The sequence below is a fragment of the Abramis brama genome (assembly GCF_963993115.1).
Source record: "Abramis brama genome assembly, chromosome: 17".
Classification (NCBI taxonomy): domain Eukaryota; kingdom Metazoa; phylum Chordata; class Actinopteri; order Cypriniformes; family Leuciscidae; genus Abramis; species Abramis brama.
This window is the reverse complement of record NC_139979.1, coordinates 7,896,960-7,916,751: the sequence shown is the minus strand read 5'-3', so window position 1 is coordinate 7,916,751 and position 19,792 is coordinate 7,896,960. Positions and strand designations below refer to the sequence as shown.

The following is a 19,792-nucleotide window of genomic DNA, read 5'->3' as shown; positions in this document are numbered from 1 at the left end:
TTCCAACTAAGTTCAGCACCTGTGTTATGCGATATAACCCCGTCCAACCTTTCCTTGGCGACCAAAGCCCAAACAGTACCACAGAGAACTTTTAACAGTCAGGCCTCCATAGCTGAGTCAGACTCAACACTATTAATAAAAAAAGCCATCTGGGTGGACGCCTCATACAGTGACACTGGCAAATTGAGAGGTCACTAAGTGCATTAAAAATGAAATAAAATGAATCCCCCAACTCAAAATACACCATTAGCTACAGATGCATAATAAACGTCCACAGAAACCGCCAACACTAAAACAAGCACATTGCGTTCTGAACGTTGTTATCAAATGCTGATAAGGATTTTTTCTTTTTTTTTAAATCAGTAAAACTTTCATGTTAACATTGGTTAATGCATTAGTTAACAATAACTAACAATGAACATGTTTGAATGTTTACAGCATTTAATCTTTGTAAATGTTCTGAATAAAAATACTATTAGTTCACAGTGAATTAAGTAATGTTAACAAATACATATTTTGATTTTAAACTGTATTATTAAATGTTGAAATTAACAAACATTATTAAATGCTGTGCAAGTATTGTTTATTGTTAGTTCATGATAACTAATGTTAATAAATGAGATCTTACTGTGAAGTGTTCCCCAAAAACATTTGGCTGACAGAAGATTTTGCAAATGTTTATGGCCAAGCAAATATGGTAATTGAATGTGATTTGAAAATGGCCTAAATATTAAATGAATAATAAAAAGAGCCAATATATTAGTCAAATCACCATTTAAAACTGCTTAAAAAAGTTACCATTTCTATGCCATCACCAACGAGTTTAAGCCCGCTTGTTGTAAACAGATGCACGCTGAGTGCTGTTATGCACAATGCTGAATCTCCACCCCTCTTTATCCTTGAGTTTTAAACACGAGCAGCGGGACCCTAAGGAGCTTACGTGCTGATCTCTCGGTGAGACTGCACCTTCACAGCTCAAGGCGACTGCGAGCTAACGTTAACACCAGACTGGCTAATCTAAAGTGACCACCACTAATCAAGCGCCCCTTGAGTAAAGAGCCACTTGCTCCAGTGGAGGTGGATGTTGACACAGAGCGAGGAGTGCAGGCATATTCACATTGTTTACTTTCTTTCTTGGAAAGAGCACAGAAAGGATGATGTGAGAGTGAGTCAGGAGACACCAATACAGACAGAACGACAAAACGAAAAATGTGAATACTTAAAAGTGTCTGTGAGTGACAGAAAAGGGGATATTGGGAGAATGATAAGGAGAAATGACTTCAGTGTTGTTTGCTGTGCTCTCCGTGGCGGAGTTGAGCTGGGGGGGGGCTTTTGGGTATCAGCGAGATGTTGGATGGATGGGGTAGGATCGCTGCTCTGCTCTTGCAGGTACACAGTGTATGCATCTGGTGAACAATAACATGTTTTTGTTCTGATTCAGGCCCACCACTAATCCAGCAGGAGGTGGGGAGTTGGAGAGCCAATGAGCATGAAGGGCATTTGTCACTTTTTCCTCTGAATATGTGAAACAACAGATTTTATCGGCATGCAAAGATGACAACTATAGGCAGACATTTTTCCACAATGGCTCGTGCACTATTATAGGTGAGTTTAATAGACTAGACTAATTGGATCGTTGAGGAAAACAGAATTATTTGTGTTTTGTTTTAATTAAGCTGCAAAAAAAGATCCAGTAAGTTTGTGGTGCAAAGCAAATTAAACGGCTTTCAATGCTTCGAGAACTTAACTTATCTGAATCAACAGCCAAACATCTAGATGTCATCATCACCAGATACATACTGTTAAAACATCCATAAAACTGGACACATATCAAGCATCTGTATAGCCAATGCTTCAAGTTAAGTCAAAACCTTAACTTTTTGTATAGAAATGTATGATATATCAACATAAACAGCCTATATTCTGTGTGGGAAAGCAATTTTTATTTTTAACCACACGATTCTGGATTTTACATGGCAAAATGGTACATTTCACCTTTAAACTGAAAATCGGCAGGCAAACAAACATGAAAGGCAGCGTGAGGGAAAGGGGCAAAGGGCAAGGAGTGGACGGGTTGTTTGTATGAACTCTGTGACTCTTTCTGTCTTTCACAGTCCAAACTTCATGCACCTTGATTCGGGGCTGTGATTCTTGGCTGATATGATGTCTTCAGGGGCCCTATCAGCTCTTTTCTTTGTCTCATATAGGTGGATCCACAGATCAGAAGTATTCCTGCAGCTTTCCCTGCACCCAATAGGTTACTTGCAGTTATATCTATCTTTAAAAGAGTTACTCAGGCTTCTGAAAGGCAGTTATACACATAGTGCTTGACACGCCAGACTGGGGTGGGGTGACAGAAATAGCAACAGGAGAAAAGTCAGCTGGATACACAGATAAAAATAAAAATTTAAGGCAGAAAATGCAAAAACATTCTAGGCATATTCAAACAATGATTCTGTTACTTCTCATCCCAAATATTTTAACCAGTCCATTAACAATCATGAACAATCGTCCATTTGGAGGGAGGTTTAGGTTATGAATTGAGGTCAGCAAAATATCAACAGGCAGCAGATGCGATGCACAGACAGCAAAATGCCTGACAGTCTACAAGTCTCTTTCAAGATTGCTGTGCAACAAGTGTGTATATGCATATTCATTGCAAACTTTTGGACTTTATGGTCTTGTTTTGTTAAATAGCACAAACCAGGTCATTAGGTCACAACAAGACCCAAAAGATCTCAAATTACCAAGGATGCTTCATGACATTCTCTTCATGGCCCAAGTTAAAATGGACATTGGAGTTTGAAGCTAAATCCAGATTTGTGTGGTGTGGGGTTAGTACTTTGCAGTGGCTGTAGATTACTTGTTTGGAAACTTTGGGCCAATTAAGCAATTATATCGTAACTGCATTAAGCAGCTTAATGCTTGACGGATAATTGAGTCCTTTAATTCCAATCCCGAACTGACAGAGAATGTGAGAGACTGCAAATAATGAAGGTTGGGCTAAACAAGCCTATGTCTAACAAACCAATTGCCACTGTACATTGGTATATAATGTACAGCTCAAACAATGAGCTGGCCATCACTGCACTTCATCAACTTTCCTACTGCCCCAAAAATCGTAAGAACTATAAAGCTAGTTTTATCAACCAATTGTCACTTATATAATAGGGTCTTTTATTTTCTTTATGTTTTTTTGTTGTTGCTTTCCTGTGGCCAAAATAATCTACTGGACAATATTTAAGCCCTCATTCTACAAAATCATCAAAAGCAACAATGGCCTTTGACATATTTCTGTAAATCTATGTAAAAAACTAGACAAAAATTCACAGGACAGCAAACCTATACCACCAGTGCAATAAAAGCAAAAATCTAAAATAATCTGCCATGACAACAACCATTTTTTAGTGTCATCACAACTCAGATTTACACTTGTCTTCATCATAAAGTCTTAAAATATGGCTAACAAACCAAGAAAAGCTGTTTTGTGACGTACATTGTGCACAATACAGTACATGCTGGTCTACAGAGCAGCATTCTGCTGCAGCTCTAAGATTCCCAGCAACAGAGCGATCACTGTGAGCTCACACCGCACGTAGAGCTCCCATAGCACACAGCACAAATTACCGCGCAGAAGTGACGCAAAGATCAAGCAGCCACTGAAACCGTTCGAGAATGTGCCCAATTCCCATGATTGTTTGAACAAGTTATGTTAAGACAATGATGGGAAAAGGAGTGAAGTTCTTTAGGGGTATCTGAAAGTGTGTGAAATATTTGAGTAATTAATGTCTGTTCTGTCTAAAAGGGAAATGGCCCAGGGTGGGCACTTTTTCTATCTTGATAACCCAATGTTCATTTATAAACAAAGCATTTTACTGATTTTTAATAGTTAAGCATTCACAATTATGTACATCGTGCCATGGTTGATCTGCTTTCACAGAAAAAACACTGACAAAAAGCAAGGTTGCGGATTACCAATGTATGAGACAATGCTTTGACCAAACTGTATTTGCATTCTCAATACTCATCCAAAAGCTATTGTACTTCCTCAAAGTCCAAAGCCCTGTTATCATCACAATTCGCTTGCTTTTCACTCAACATTCCATGCAGTTTTTGGTGTTGAAACTTGGTGTTGATGACTGTTAAAGCCATCAGGATTTCTAATGTTTACTATTGGCCAAAGGTAAATAAGAACTTCAACAGAAACCAATGTTTGACAAAGAATTGAATGTGAATTCCTTAACCAATAGAACTGACCTGACTGAACACCTTTTTCTTTTTAATTACTTCCAAAGAAAATTATTGCTATAGAAAGAAATAATGTATCGGACACAGATTTCCCAACATTCATGCATGGTCAAATTTTAAGGCCACTGTCTCAGGTGGCTTTATTTTTATAGGTACAAAGAGAGGTTTTACTAACTTCTTGCCGGCTTCCGTAGTAGGTGTGATTGGGGTAAGAAGCGATTCTGATCTGGGCTGCCAATCCAGGATTCGGTCGGCAAGTTTGCGACCATTCTGTTAGAAGGCTGCGGCTTCTCCTCCACAGACGAAGTGATCACCATCTGAAATGCTTATGCGTTGGCCCGTGATATCCAAAGAATGATTCTAATCAAGTTTGTTGGGGATCCCAAAAAGTACTGAAAAAGTCGCTGACATCAAGTATAGAATAATCCTTCGCACATGCCTATAACTTCGGAAAATAATCCAGTAGGGTACATCCAATGGTAACTAAACTCAAGTTTGAACCGTAAAGGCAAGTTATAGAGATTAGGATTTAAATTTACGCACAAAAATATCTTTTAATTACTTGCGAAATCCTGAAGTGACAGACAGAAGAAACTGATGAACGAAAAAGGCACCATTTAGTTATTTCAAACACCGTTTCATTTCTGTCCTTGCTATTCCCTTTATTACTATAATATTCTAAGGCAATGGATTGGGTTTCAGGCAACAATGCTCACTTTTGGCATAAAAATATACATATTCAAACTATGTATGTCTTGTATACTTTATAGAGCTATATATATATATATATAATCTGCAACACACACACATATAGATATATTTCTCTGTTTATATGGGGATGAGCTTATTTGGTTACTAAAGTTTGATTTACTTGTACTGTATCTAGATTCATTGTCCCACAATATGGAGTGGATTCAATTTGATAAAATATCAATAGCTTTTGGAGAAACGGTTCAAAAGAGTGGGATAAGATTGAGATCCTTGTTGAGACAGGACCCCCCACTTCAATTTTCCAATCCAGATAATTCAGCAGCTGACAAGGAAACCAGAGCTAAACCTGGAAGTGTTGGTAGCCTTAAGGGTGTGGGTGGGGGTCTCAATTTTCAACACCATTTACCCCATCACTCTTGCTAAAAATAGCAGGCGTTTCTTATATTCTGTCTAGGTATCCTACAGTAGCTTATTTTAGTCAAAAAAGGCAGGTGCGTTTGGCAACAATGGTTGTGTTGCCACTTTCCTCAGTTACAATCTTAATCCTGAAATCCTGATGAGCAAAAAAAATGCAGCTCCAGGTAAGGTGTCAGTGACTTTCTTATGGGGAAAAAATAGTTACCCTTCCCCCTTGAATGCAACTGGCAACGTCTGCAGGTGTACCAGCGACCTTATTAGCTGGCAAGTCGAAAAGAAAAAAAGGGGAGGAGGGTGCCAGGAGCTCAAGACATGGGTGACAACGATCTATAGCTTGTGATAAATGTTTTCGTGGGCTGCAGGATCAAAACAAACACGTGCAAGCACAAATAACTACAACGAGTCAAAGTGCTGAAGTGCAAGTTACAGGCACAAAAAATTACAACTACTGGAGAAGGGAATAAAAACTTGCCGATTTCACTATGATACTTTTTCACAATACAATGTGGGTGAGAATAGAATTTAGTCTCAATTATAGAGCGCGAACGTCAAACGAATAGACAGGTAACGTTAACACAGAGACTGCGATTCCCATCGCACAACCTCTTCAGTTCTGCGAAACGTTTCGGTTGAGCGAATGTGCTTGGCATTTAAAAATAAAATGGAAAAGATATCCAGAAATAAGTCCAAACAATCCAAACGTCCAGTTCAAGCAGTGACAATTCACTCAAAAGTTAGGGTTATAATGGTGGGTGCTCGCGCTGTTGTCCAACCGTGCGCTGTCAAGTCGCCTCAAAGAACAACAGATCACCGTTAAGTTCGCGACTGACAATTTTCAACTTTCCGTCGACCATAAAATAGAATTCAAAGCGTCATCAAGCGTTTTCGTGAAGAACATCAGCTGGCAAAAAAAATGACGTTACTTCCATCCTGAGCTGTCACCGCGATCGCAATTCCGTGCAGTGTAGTTGGTCTTCCGCGTGCGCTTTCACAGATTAATTTGCCCTCGTATAACTCCCGCTTTTGGATATCAACCCTCAACCGTTAGTAACGCTCCTTTCGTTTTAAAGCTTCTCCTTGATATTTGTTTTCCCTGTATAAAGTCGTTCTTTTCCACCCAGTCTCAAGTCATACTCGCTGCTTGCCCGTTATTATTCCTTGTTGTCGAGCCTCTCTGGCCGGCACTGGATCCACACCCTGCAATGAGGATTGTTCCATCCACATTCAAGTGTAGGGGGGATCTAGGAGAGCCGCTCTTTGGAGGAGCTCAGTTGACGCAGCTCCCCACGCTTCAATGTTTAAACACCAAAAGCGGAGGGCTGCCTGAGAACCATGAAACACGTTTCAAAAGGAGTGACGCATGGCTATGTGCTTATTTACTCAGATTTCATCAGATCAAACAAGGCTTCACCACAAAACATTTATAAGACCCTGCATCCCCATTTTCAGTTTAGTAGCGCCACCAAGCCACTTCTCTCCATTTATAGTAACTCTGCAGATATAGATATTCACATGGCGCATATAGACCGCTGGAATCAATAGAAACAAACCTCTGAACACAATTACAATGCTTTTTTTTAAACGAACAAGTGTACACCAAACAAACATCATGCAGGCATAACTTTTGCTTTAAGGAGGGTGCGAATTATGAGAGGTTGAACCCTCTCAAATGAGCTCAAAAATGGGGTCTTAAAAGTGTTTTCACATATTTTTTCACATTATGTGAAACAGCATTATGTTTATGTATGTAAAACAACATTATGTTTTCACATAATGATTCAGTAAGCACAAAAGGTAATCAGATTGCACTAAATATATATGCTAGTTATTCTGAGTCAGCCAGGTAACTATAGTAACAATCGTTAGTTTGTTTACAACGTCAGGGACCCTTTTTGGTCATCAGCATCGTAAAAATATATGTTAATTTTTTTTAAATGTATGTACATTTATAACACTACAAAAAAACGAATTAATGATACTGTGAGGGTGTTTCTAATGGAGTGACGTCAAATTGACATATTTCTGTTTTAATTGAGAGTCTGACTGCTGTTATCAATCTCTCTCTATTTTTTCCATCTTTTTGAAAGTGGTGAAAACACTATTGTGGAGTTTGTATTTTGCTATTTGAGCAAATGGGAACACAATATATATATATTTAATGTTGTTAAAAGTAAAAGACGCCAAAAGACAAATTGGGTGCTCAAGACTAACCTCAACATTGCGCCCATTAAATTACTGACAAAATAAGCAACTGGAAGAAATGTAATCATTTGTACACACACTGCAACGTTTTGCACAGAAAACGTATACAAACAACAAACACATCAAGGTCGGCCCTAAATACCCCCATATGAAAATATCTTTAATAATTAGCCTAAGAATTCATAGCCTGATGTCATTGACATAATCTGAAACATTGAATTCTTTATTTGTAACAATAGCTTTGGGAACTGTGTGTATATGATAAGGAAGTTATTTTTCTGTGCCCTTTAAGTTTCATCAAACTTTTCTGTGCTAAAGCGCGCACACACGCCGATGTTCCCTTCCACAGAAACTGCTCCTCAAATCTCCCCCCTCCTTCCTGATAACGCGCGTGCATGGGTGCTACATTCTCCACCCCCTGTGCGCGCGTTCGTAGGGTCTGTTGCTATCCAACGCCACGGCAGCTTACGCGCGATTGGTCAGAACTGGTCCCCGTTACTGTTTGAATTGGTCAGCTTGGTATGTGGGCGGAGAAGAGACGAGAGACTGCCCTTTCCCCTAGCTCCTTGTTGTCTCCAAAATACGCCGCGGAAACAGGATGACGTGCCCGCGGAAATAACACAAGACTTCAGGTAGATTGATATGGAGGGGGAGAGACAACAGCGAAAAGTTGAGAGAGAGAGCCTCCTGATTCGTTCATCACACACGAAAAAAGAGGCTGAGAATCTATGTGAGAATTGTTGCATTAGGGCAAACTTTTAGAGATCATTAATCACTTATATTAATTTTTAACTTAGTTATCATACCACTGCACTGAAACAGTTATTAAAATAAAATGGTGATAATATTTAATATATAATATATAAGCTACTTCAAACTTGTATCCATGTATATTGTCATTGTATATTACAAATAAAATAAAAAGAGCTCTAATGACAACCTGAATAACTTGTGAATAGTCTTAGAATGCATATACATACTTTACACGAAACAAAGACATTTAATGGGACCGTTATTAAAAAAATGAAAACTTTATTAAAATGATATATTATGGCCTCACATACAGTTAACGTTACTGTACTGTACAGTTTTAATTTGCCCGCATTTGTACTAAATACTGTACATAAAGAAAAATATGTTTAATAGGTCTATATTTATTTATTTATTTAAATTTGACCATATTGTGGTTAGGAAACATGTTCAAACCCCATTGCGAGCGGGTTGGTAATTCCTCTGTTCTCCCCTAAAAGAGTATAAGGGAGGGGGTCGATGGTGGTGCAAAACGAGGTTAACCATGCCGTCATTCATCCTCCATGACTCCACAGAAGCTCGTTTATATGTATCTTTCACGTACCTTTCTCTTGCTAAGAGAAAAAGATCGATATGACCATTTTAAGTGATATGCAAGCGTCTAACCATTTAAAATATCATGTATTAAAATAAATAATTCGCCCAATTTTGAATCATGTGCAAACAAATTCTATATAATTATCGTTAAAAAAGAAGAAGAAAAAAAACACACTAATGAAAGATAAAACGAATTACGAAAGGCCATATTAATATGAACACATGCACTAAACAACAGGCAAGTAAACTAATAAAAAAATATATATATCTGAATGACGAACTTATCCAGTAGCACTGAATGATCGAATTTATGTGAAACAAAAGTATGTTTTAATATTATTTAATAACATTATTAGTTGCTAAATGCATACAAAAAATACTGAAATAAATGTGGGTATCTTAATATAGTTTGCTTTCAAATAGAATTCAGTTTAAACTTAAAGAAATTCAACTTTCCTCCTTTCTCTCCACCGCTACAGCAGTGCGCACCCCTGTGACAGCTGCGGCAGCCCCTTATGTGTCACATTATTATTTTGGTTTGTAAAGCATAAATGTACAAATAAACGTCTACGTGTATAAGTGAGCTGGTTCTTGAGAGGAAATGTGACTCGGTTCCAATAAATCACCTTTGCAAAGCTCCCAGACACCCGAGATTAAAAACGCAAGGCGAAGATTCCGGGACTCACGTGCCTTGCAGCAAAATTCCACCCGGCAACTACACATTGTACCATGGTAACAGCCCTGCCATTGGTCCCGGGTGCGTTTTGAAATGACCAATGGGAGGGCCGGCAGCGGGTGATGCGTGTTGCTAGGTAAACATGATGCAGTGGGAAGATACGGTAGTCGAACTTCACTGAAGAAGCTAGCAAGCGCAAAAGGAACGGCGGGGTAACACAGCAGCGAATTACAATTACACTGCGGGGAGGTTGCCGGGGTTGTGTTTCAGCTCTGCTCACGCCAGAGATGTTTTTTTCTTCTTCTCGATTTTAAAGTGTGCATTACAGAGTTACATCTGTCTGTTTGGACACATGCAAGTTAAATAAGGCAACAAAATGGGCTTTATAGGAGCAGAAGATGAGGACGGCATGCTGACCAAAACAAATCATATACTTTTCAGTGCTTTATTTTCAACCTCCTTAGTGACAGGCAGAATGGCCAGATATACATCACAGCACTCCCAGCAAACACTTCCCATTGGCAAATAGCTGTCTACCAACAGTGAGATATTTACAACAGAGTAAACCTGACCTCTTAGTCCCTAAATATTTAAAATAGCCACCTAAAGTGTGTGCTTTCTTTGGACCACCTCTATTCCATATATCCAAGAGCAGTAAAACAAAACATGCCAATTATAGAATGAACACTTAAAACAGGTGGGGAACAGGACATCTAGCTAGGGTCTTAGCAATATTTCTTGTAAAGTGCCCTGTGCCATTCAAATGGCAAACAAAATGACAATAAACGTTTAAATATAAACTATGTTAATATTAAACACATTTTTTATTTAGTTTTTCAGTGAATCTACAAGTTGTAAGTGAGATAGGCCTCTTTGTTGCGCTCAGTAATTAAGTGGTTTATGTGTGTCACTCAATAGCATGGTATAAAAGCACATGCACAGAATTTGAAGCTGTAAAAAACTTGTTTCCAAACAGAACAGTTGTCCTCATTACACTTGTGTTACCTGTGACAAAAATGGCCCAATGTTGCTAGTGCCATGGAAGTTCTGCCAAGAAACCTAAGATGGGTTAGGTTCAAGTTTACCATTACAGAAGTTTGAAGTTTCATCCATAAATAGGTTGCATGAGGTGCCATGCTTGAACAGTTGTGGACACGAACGATAAAGATGTCCAACACTTAGGCCATGGCACCAGCATTTCAAAATCACTTTTAAGTCATAGCTGAGCTGTCACAACTTTAGGAATCAAAATACTTGCATAACTACAAAAAACAATGTTGGACTTAATCTGTTGACAAGTTTGTGGTCATACGTTTTTTGAAAACTTTTATTCAGAAAGGGTGTATTAAATTGATCAAAAGTGACAATATATATTTATAATGTTACAAAAAATATATATATTTCAAACATTTACAAAAATGCTGTTCTTAAAGAATCCTGAACAAATGTATCATGGTTTCCACAAAAATATGAAGCTGGACAACTGTTTTCAATAATAATAAGAAAGCACCAGCATTAGAATGAAGACACTGTGACACTGAAGACTGAAGTAATGATGCTGAAAATTCAGCTTTGCCATCACAGGAAAAAATACCTTTTACAAATGTATTACAATAGAAAGCAGTTATATTCAACTGTAATATTTCACAATATACAGTATATTATAATAGACAGTTTTTGGATAGTATATTTATTACACAGCTTTCTGGAATACTTGATTCTGATTGGTCAGTTGCAGAAATCATCCAGTCATCCAGGGCATCACTGTACAACTGTTCAATCATCCGGGAAAACAGTTTCCTACAAAGTTGTGTCATGTAATGCTCTCTGCACTCTATACAAATAAGATTATTTTATTATATAAACTAATATTTTCTCTCCATGCAATTATTTATGAATAATAATAATAATAATATTGATTAATTAACTAAAAGTAGTTGTGCATTAGTACATAAGCCAGATAACGTAAAGTTAGCCAGTCATTATCTCAAAAAATAAATAAACCCACTTCATGTCAGGCCCTGATCATCCTATTGGGGTTTATTTTGTGATAATGACAGGTTGACTTTTCCTTTACATTAGATATTATATTACTGAAAAAAGGTGTGTGTGTGTGTATTATATATGTAATATACATATACATTTTGTAACTTCAGTAATATAATATTTGAACACAATGAATAACGGGGGAAAAAATAGTTTATTTCAATGGCTTTATAGTCTTAAAAACAATGATGAAGTGATTATTACAGTCACAACATGCTAAATTATTAAATATGTTCTGGTAATAATACATGGAACACAATGATCAGGGAGAGACAAAGCTTGACAGTCTCTGTCCACACGTGTCAATGCACTTACGCCTGACCCTTTCGTGGAGCGAGACGCAGGAGAATCCCCACTGTTAATCCCTGATGAGCCTTCCCCCCACCCTGCCCTCCCTTCCACAGTGCGACCTTTCACCTGAAAACCACACATAACAGTCGCACAGACACTCAATGAGAGAAATAGCGAGGGCGCTGTAGCCCAGGCCACACCAGTGTCATCCTTTTTGGTGCAATTAATCTACTTTTTTTTTATGTGGGTGTTTTTTTTTCTACAAAGAGTAAACTGCTTTAATGTATGCATTAGTGTTTCTAGAGTTCAGGGAAAGTTCATAAGAGTGATCAGGTTGCTCATGGGTCATTCCTACAGTGCCACTGGAAGCCTTGGGGTGACATAACAATAAGCAGCAACACATTAAAAAATTAATAATATTTTTTTTTGTAAATCTACATAACTGCTGATATCAATGCTTTACCAGGGATTAAAAGAGAAAAGCATACATAGGGCTGTGATAATTGAGAAGTTACTGGTGGTCCCTCCTCTGCTGCCTCTAGTGGCCAAGCCGAGTCACTGCACGAAGGGAGAGGACGCATTGGCAGTGGGAGAGAAAAGCCTTTTTAGATCAGCACTTGGTGAATCTGGTAAATCAAGGACGGGTTGGATATTGTTTTCACCCACTACCTTGTTTCTAAAAAACTTCCACATGCACACACACACACAATTTTGATGTTTACCTAAGAGAGCATGTTTTCAATGCAGTATTTGGATTTCCAAAAGTCTTTAAAGGAAGAACGGAAAAAATGAGCACTAAAAAGTTTTGATAAGGTCTGTAACAAAGTTTAAGGTGGAGTATGCAAGATTGCTAAACTTTGCATCACCCGAGAACAAATGAACACAGGCCAAATTTCTCCGTTTTCTGTACTACGATTTACAAATAGACTTAAAATCTCTTCATGAAAAGTTATGGCAATAATATGTAAACTAGAAGTATTTTTGTCTGTTTCTTTTTAGACTATGTAGTATCAAGGTTTACAGAACCAAAAATAGCAGCTCAGTACTTTGATGAACGTGATCTAATGGCAGGACTGGAATAAACTAAGGCCATTAGATTTGTCAAAGGACAAACCCATTAAAACAAATCAATCTAAAACACATCACATATCTCTCCCCATTGCAAGGCATGAGTGCAGCTATAGACAATCTATTTGAGTGGAAATTATGCCCAACTTGAACATTTCGGAAAAAAAACCTATACAAGTTCAACTGCTTTGTCTTTCACCTCATGTTCACACACAAATCTTTGGGAGGTTCGACACATTTATTCAATGTAATTTGCAAAGCAAAACAAACCATTAGGCTAACAAAATAAGTAATTGATATGTCTCTGACAAGTTTCAGGGTAGCATCCAAAAACAGATATCAGGGTATCATATCACCCTACTTAACATAAAGACATCACTGTTCAATTGGCATGTTATGTAATTGATCAAACGGTTAACACTCAATAAACGGCTTTAACAATCATTCCTCACATCACTGTAAAGTCTAGGGTGATTTCTGAAACTTATACCCTTCCAAGTTCTCTTGCCATCTGGAGTTGTACTTTTTCCCAGTCACACTACAAAATGCCCACATTTGGGGCTGGAATAAAAAAGTTCTCTTTCTTTGGGAGGTTCGAAAAAACTATTAAATGTAATTTAAGCAAATTACATTGAGAACATTGTTCAAACCCCACAAAGGCTTGGCTGCTCACATGTGATGAAAGACAAAACGGTTGACAAAACAGTATAAACTACAAAGGCTAAAATATTTTATTTATTTTTTGCTATTTTAATAAAATATTAATTAGCAATTGTAGGAACAGGTCAATAACTAAATACCATCCACAAAAATAAATAAAACCAATTTCAAACAGTCCTGATCAGCATCTCAATATGCTCTTAACAAAAGTGACACTCTGATTAAAACAAACATGTGCATAATATGTTATACAAAGTATGTTAAAGTAATTTGTATGTAAAAAAGTATGTTAAACATGTTAATGAAATGTTCAACATTTAATCAAAACTATATATATATATATATATATATATATATATATATATATATATATATATATATATATATATATATATATATATAATCTTGCTCTTCTTTGGCTGATAAACAGCCAAATAGCATTTATTGTTTTAGCAAACTTACATTCGCATATGATATAGTAACATCTGCATTAGCTAACATTATAAAAGTAAAATTGTTTGCAAATGGTAAGTTAAACTTTTCCAGTCTAGATAGCTTGCTTTGGGTAATATCCATCTATGCATTAATACATGTATTAAGAAAATATCCAATAGTCATTGGTAGCTAAACAGACTAAAGCATCAAGTTCAAAGATTTCTTTAGTTCTTGCACAGGTGGTTTTCAAGAGCAGTGCTTCTGAACATACAAGAATAATAAAGGTTGACAGCTAACATCCACAATGCTCCTTTTTTGGATCAAACATACCCCTAAAATTGGAACTTTCAAAACCGCAATTCTTAGACCTTGGTCGACATGTTCACCTAACGCCCCTCTGCCACCTCTCCTCTTCTTCTTCCACTGTCTGTTCTATTCCTCCTTTACTGCACATACGATGTGATTAAGCTTCTGTTAAGCCAGGCATAATCTCTAGAAGCTCTGGCTATTTAATTCTTGCTGTGCCAGCTTAGAGCAGTCATGGAGCCTGGCAAGGGGTGTGTGCAGGCATGCAGGCACACAGACAGGCACTTTGGCTGTCACAGTCAGTGCATGAAGCAGTCTCACACTCCCACGGTGACAACAGGGCCTTTTACATGGACACATGCAGTTTACTAACCATGGGCTTTAAAACAGGCATGTTTCAAATATATGGGCTACCATGAGGCACATACAGATGTTTAAGGATGGGCACATGTGCACATCTAGAAATGCATGCATGTGCACAAACAGCCAGCCTCTTGCATTCAAGTGATGAAGCAGACTGACAAATTTGACAATTTGTGGAACCCGTTTATGCAGTATGGGTAATATAGGCCAATTCGGATGGATGTTGTCTATAGGTAGGCCAGCGTTTGGGACTAGGATCACCACAACCCTGTGTCCATCACCTTAGGGTTTCCAACTACAGCTTTTCCTTAAATACAAAATAAGCGAAGTTTCTGAATTGCTGTATCACCAATGTGTTTGCAACATCTAACATTTCTATCTTTGGCAAAGCGGTCTAAAAAGACAGCTGGATAAGATGGTGGCCAACCTGATGGCGAACGTCACAGTCACTGTATAGAGTTGTGTAGTAGACTGTATGTAGGGCTGTAAAGAGTATTAAAGTGCTAGTTCACAAAAAAAAGACAATTCTGTTATGATTTACTCACCATGATGAACAACATTGGACCCTATTGACTTTCAAAGTGTCCCACAGAAGAAAGTAATATGGGTTTGGAACAACATGATGGTGAGTAAATGATGACAGAATTTTCATTTCATTTTTGGGTGAACTATCCCTTTAAATTGTGGTAAAATTCTGTCATCAATTTCTCGCCCTCTTGTCGTTCCAAACCCGTAAGGCTTTCGCTCATCTTCGAAACACAAATGAAGATATTTGAGTAAAATCTGAGAGATTTCTGTCCCTACATTGACAGCAACTGACAATTTGACGCTTTTAAAAGTGCATAAAGAGATCGTAAAACTAATCCATATGAATTGAGCGGTTTGGTCCAAACTTTCTGAAGAGACACGATCGCTTTACATGATGGACAGATTGTATTTAGGCCTTTATTCACATATAAACATTCATCAACTTGCACAATAAGTTGGTAAACGGAAGCTCATTCATGTTTGCTTGATGTGCGAGAACCAATAAGGTTCGTTCTCGTGTTACGCTGCACGTTTGAGCTTCAGCAAGAGGTCTGTTCCTAAACATCAAACAGGTTCGGTTGAGCTTCTGTTTATGTTGGCTGATCAATGTTTATACATTAATAAAAGCCTAAATTCAATCTGTTCATCATATAAAGTGATACGGTCTCTTCAGAAAATCTGGAATAAACCGCTCAATTCATATGGTTTTACGATCTCTTTATGAACTTTTTGAAGCGTCGAAGTGGTGGCTGCGTGAACGGTCAATGGAGGGACAGAAAGATTTCTCTGAGATTTTATCTAGAAATTTGTGTTTCGAAGATGAACAAAAGAATTACAGTTTTGAAACGACATGAGGGCGAGTAATTGATTACATTTTTTGTGTGGGAGTGGGGTGAACTAACCCTTTAACCGTGGACCCAGGACTACGGTCACCCCATCAAGTGATACAAACTGATGCTACGTCCTGACATAATTACAGAATAAGCGCTAAACAAGTTTGACTAATCAACACTGGTGCAACAGACTAAAATAAAGCTGTGTGGCATGTTCTCAGTTGCTCCTGATTTCCTTCCTTCTCCTCTCATCTCTTCCCCCAGCCCTGACCCACTTTCATCTCCCTTTGAAGAGAGAGTGACCCAGCAATGTCCCTGATGAGGATCCTATACTGTTCTGCCCCGCACTACCCCCACGTCACCGTATCCATAGAGACATGGGCCATGTAAATACATCCCATATTCAACAACATGCAAGCCTATTGAGTGCTGCCATGCCATTCCTAAAGTCTGTGTATGAGAGAGGAAGAGCAAGTGAGATTTACAACTTAATCATTCCAAAAATTGGCCATAACTTACACAATATTCTCTCATTAGTGCACTAATAGCGAGATAAAGCCTTATCATACTCAAATATGAATTAAAACAAAGTGTCTGTATTTAAAAACAGGCATTTTGACAGTTGTTAGATCACCATAGGTTTGGTCCAGAAGGCTTAACTTCTAACTTTCTGGACAAGTCTGCAGTAAATGGAGTATTATTAAACCTGATCCCATGGTGAATTAAATCATAGCAACAGGGTGTGGCAATATAAAACACAGACCTCATCACAAAAATAAATACAATTACTAAGCCATAGCTGCATATAGCGTAGCTCAAGTTACCCAGTTCATCAAACTCCTAATCAAACTGTCTTTTTGCAATTCAACTAGTATCTGCCTAGAGAGAGAGAGATACATGACAACTTTCAGAAATCATTGTAATATGCTGATTTGCTGCTCAAAAAACAATTTTGTATAATTCTTTGATGAATAGAAAGTTCAAAAGAACAGCATTTATTTGAAATCTTTTGTAGCGGTGTAAATCTCTTTACTATCACTTTTAATCAATTTAATGCATCTTTCTGAATAAAATATTAATTTCTTGACTGAATGGTATGTGTCTGTTAATTGTCCTATTAATTAATGGTCAATTGTTATGTAATTGCCAGTGGCTGATATGATTTCAAATTCATCAAATGAATCAGTTCAAAATAAAATCAGTTATTTATTTTACAATATTTACTCAGAAAATGTGCATTATCTACAAGGCTATTGATGTTCAATTTCAGAGCAGATACTAGGCTATATTAATTGGCCAATGAGGCACAGTTATCAGTCGATAATTTCAAATATTAGTCAAATAACCCAACTAGTGGATTATCCATCAGTCTACCCGTATTATGAGTTTTTAGCTAGTCTATTGTCTCTTTTCTAAACAAGTTGACAGCAAATGTTGTATTGAAAATGTATGCAAACTTTATTTTTTACCTATCCCTGACTTCATAGGTAAAAATAAAGTATTACAATTAGGCAAACGTATAAAAGCCAGAGCTGAGGCCTATCATAACACATGCTACATGTGAAGCAATGGTGCTCATGCAGGAGATGCAGGTTTGAATCACACACCCTGTCCCAATTCTCCCTCTTCTCGCCATCACCAGTTTTGTTATAAATAAAATTGAAAAAGAATAGTTTGATCTAAATTCATTTTTAATAAACAACACAATAAAATCATGTCTTTTTCACCTTGGGAACTTACAAATGAATTCCATGTTGTGATCATGTCATGCACTTGACTTTAAATGACTATTCTCTCATGGTGCAGGGATTTGCACGGGATGGATAAAGATTACTAAAATGATGAAGAAAAGTCTATTTTGGGAGCAGCTCATAACATCTTTATCCCATCCAGCTCCACCAATGACTTTCTCGCTCTCTCTCTCTGACACACATACACACACATCCATCTTTACACCTTTCTTTTTGTCTTTCGACTGAATAGGAGATCCATTTATCTTGATTTATCAAGATCTCTTCTCTCCCAGTTTATTCTACCTCCCTGTTACCTTTCCCATCTTCCAGACTCACTCCTCCATATGTTTAAACTCATTCACCCTCACTCTCTCTCCATCTAAGAGCTGTGTTAAGCAGGTCAGCAAGGCAGGGATGCTGAGAGGGAAAAAAGATCACCATGAAGATGAGCAGCTCCTTCTTATCACACACATGCACAGAGGATGCTAAATCAGACATGCATTCAGAGAGACAGCATACTGATCAAACACACACATGCATCACAATAACTCAATTGCACACAATGCAAACAGAATGCTTAAATTACAGCAGAAAGGTTCAGCTACTTTAGGTTTGCTTCCACAAATACTGCTCTCGGATATTCATTGATAGCCTGACTCCTTCTGGAAAATAGTATATAGTGGCTTTCGCTACGGATAGTTATAGGAACTCAGTTATATGAACTAGCCACTAGGGTGGTCCCCCGAGAACTAAATTTCCCCCTAGGGCCATTTTCCTGGTAGGAACTCTGAAGTGACGTAAGCCGGGCGACAGCGACGTCATTTAAGCGCAGCATTTAACAACGTCAACAACTGGAGGATGGAGGACGCCGTGATCGGAGATGTGTTTTTGTTGTGTGCCGTGGGTTTCGTGATAACGGAGATGGAATGTAGACGTATAAGTTATGTGTTTGAAAGAGCAAAAAAGAGGGCTAAGAGACTAAATCTCCCTGGACTTCAGCGTTGGTCCATCTATCACTGTTTTACATGTTCATAGAATAAGTATTAACTGTGTGTTTTCACGGCTTTTTAAAAATGGTGGGTGCCTTTGTTTCGTATGGCATGCGTTTGGTCAATCAATGTACACTTCTGTAGTTCCTATTGTGCTGGGTTATACCCTACTCTGAAGTAGGAGCTAATTTAGTCCCCCCAATAAGGCATTCCTATAACTAAAATTGTTCCCAGTTCCTGCGCTGTGAACATGCCAAAAAGCAGGTACTTCTAGCAAAATTTATAGGAACTATCAAAATGTCCCTCCGGTGCAAAAGCACCTTATGTTGTCAGAAAACTTTTGAGGATGTCTAACTAGGTAATCTGAAGGGGTGTGAACACAAAATGTGAGTGCAATACTTGCAGCCATGATGCTAGGGAGTTGCTAAAAGCGTTTTAAATAATTTTTTGCATGTTGCTATGCCGTTGTTAGGGTGTTCTTAGTGGTTGTTATGGCATTGCTAGGTGGATGCTAGCAGCATAGACATAGATGCCTCACTATCGGCTGTTTCTATGGGCGGCTATACGTAAGCTGTCCGCCATGTTGGAACGGTTAAAGCCAGTCCGTGAACACTCGAGAACAAGTTGACTGTGTGTCTGCAACCTTATACGTATGAATATCTGTATCTGCAATAGACTTCAGCAACAGATGATTTTCATAGGATTCAATACAATATGAAGGCATCAGCTAACACGACATTAAAAAGTTACCATAGAAAAAGTAAAAACATTCAAAGTATCATTGTAAAACATGTAATATTGAGTTAATGCATATAAAAACACAAACCAACACATTCTCACCTATGAAAGGTTATCCCATTTCTTCGGGAATTTAAATCTCGGCTGTTTCACAACAACCAGAAGCTGCGCAATGTTGTGGCATCATTGATTCTTACTGTG

At 37.9% G+C, this 19,792-nt stretch overlaps 1 protein-coding gene across 4 annotated transcripts in view; it reads right to left on the bottom strand.

Moving 5' to 3' along the window:
• Nucleotides 1-19,792, bottom strand: part of dyrk1b (dual-specificity tyrosine-(Y)-phosphorylation regulated kinase 1B) — a 40,233-nt gene that overhangs the window by 15,259 nt on the left and 5,182 nt on the right. The window contains exon 1 of one of the 4 annotated variants that reach the window (XM_084089658.1): nt 4,424-6,671. The exons of 2 other annotated variants lie outside the window; for them this stretch is intronic. In XM_084089658.1, the coding sequence (XP_083945784.1) occupies nt 4,424-4,565 (142 nt within the window). In that variant the 5' untranslated portion in view covers nt 4,566-6,671. Of the gene's footprint in view, nt 1-4,423; nt 6,672-19,792 lie in introns of those variants that run through there. One more of the 4 variants, XM_084089659.1, reaches the window with a different exon arrangement.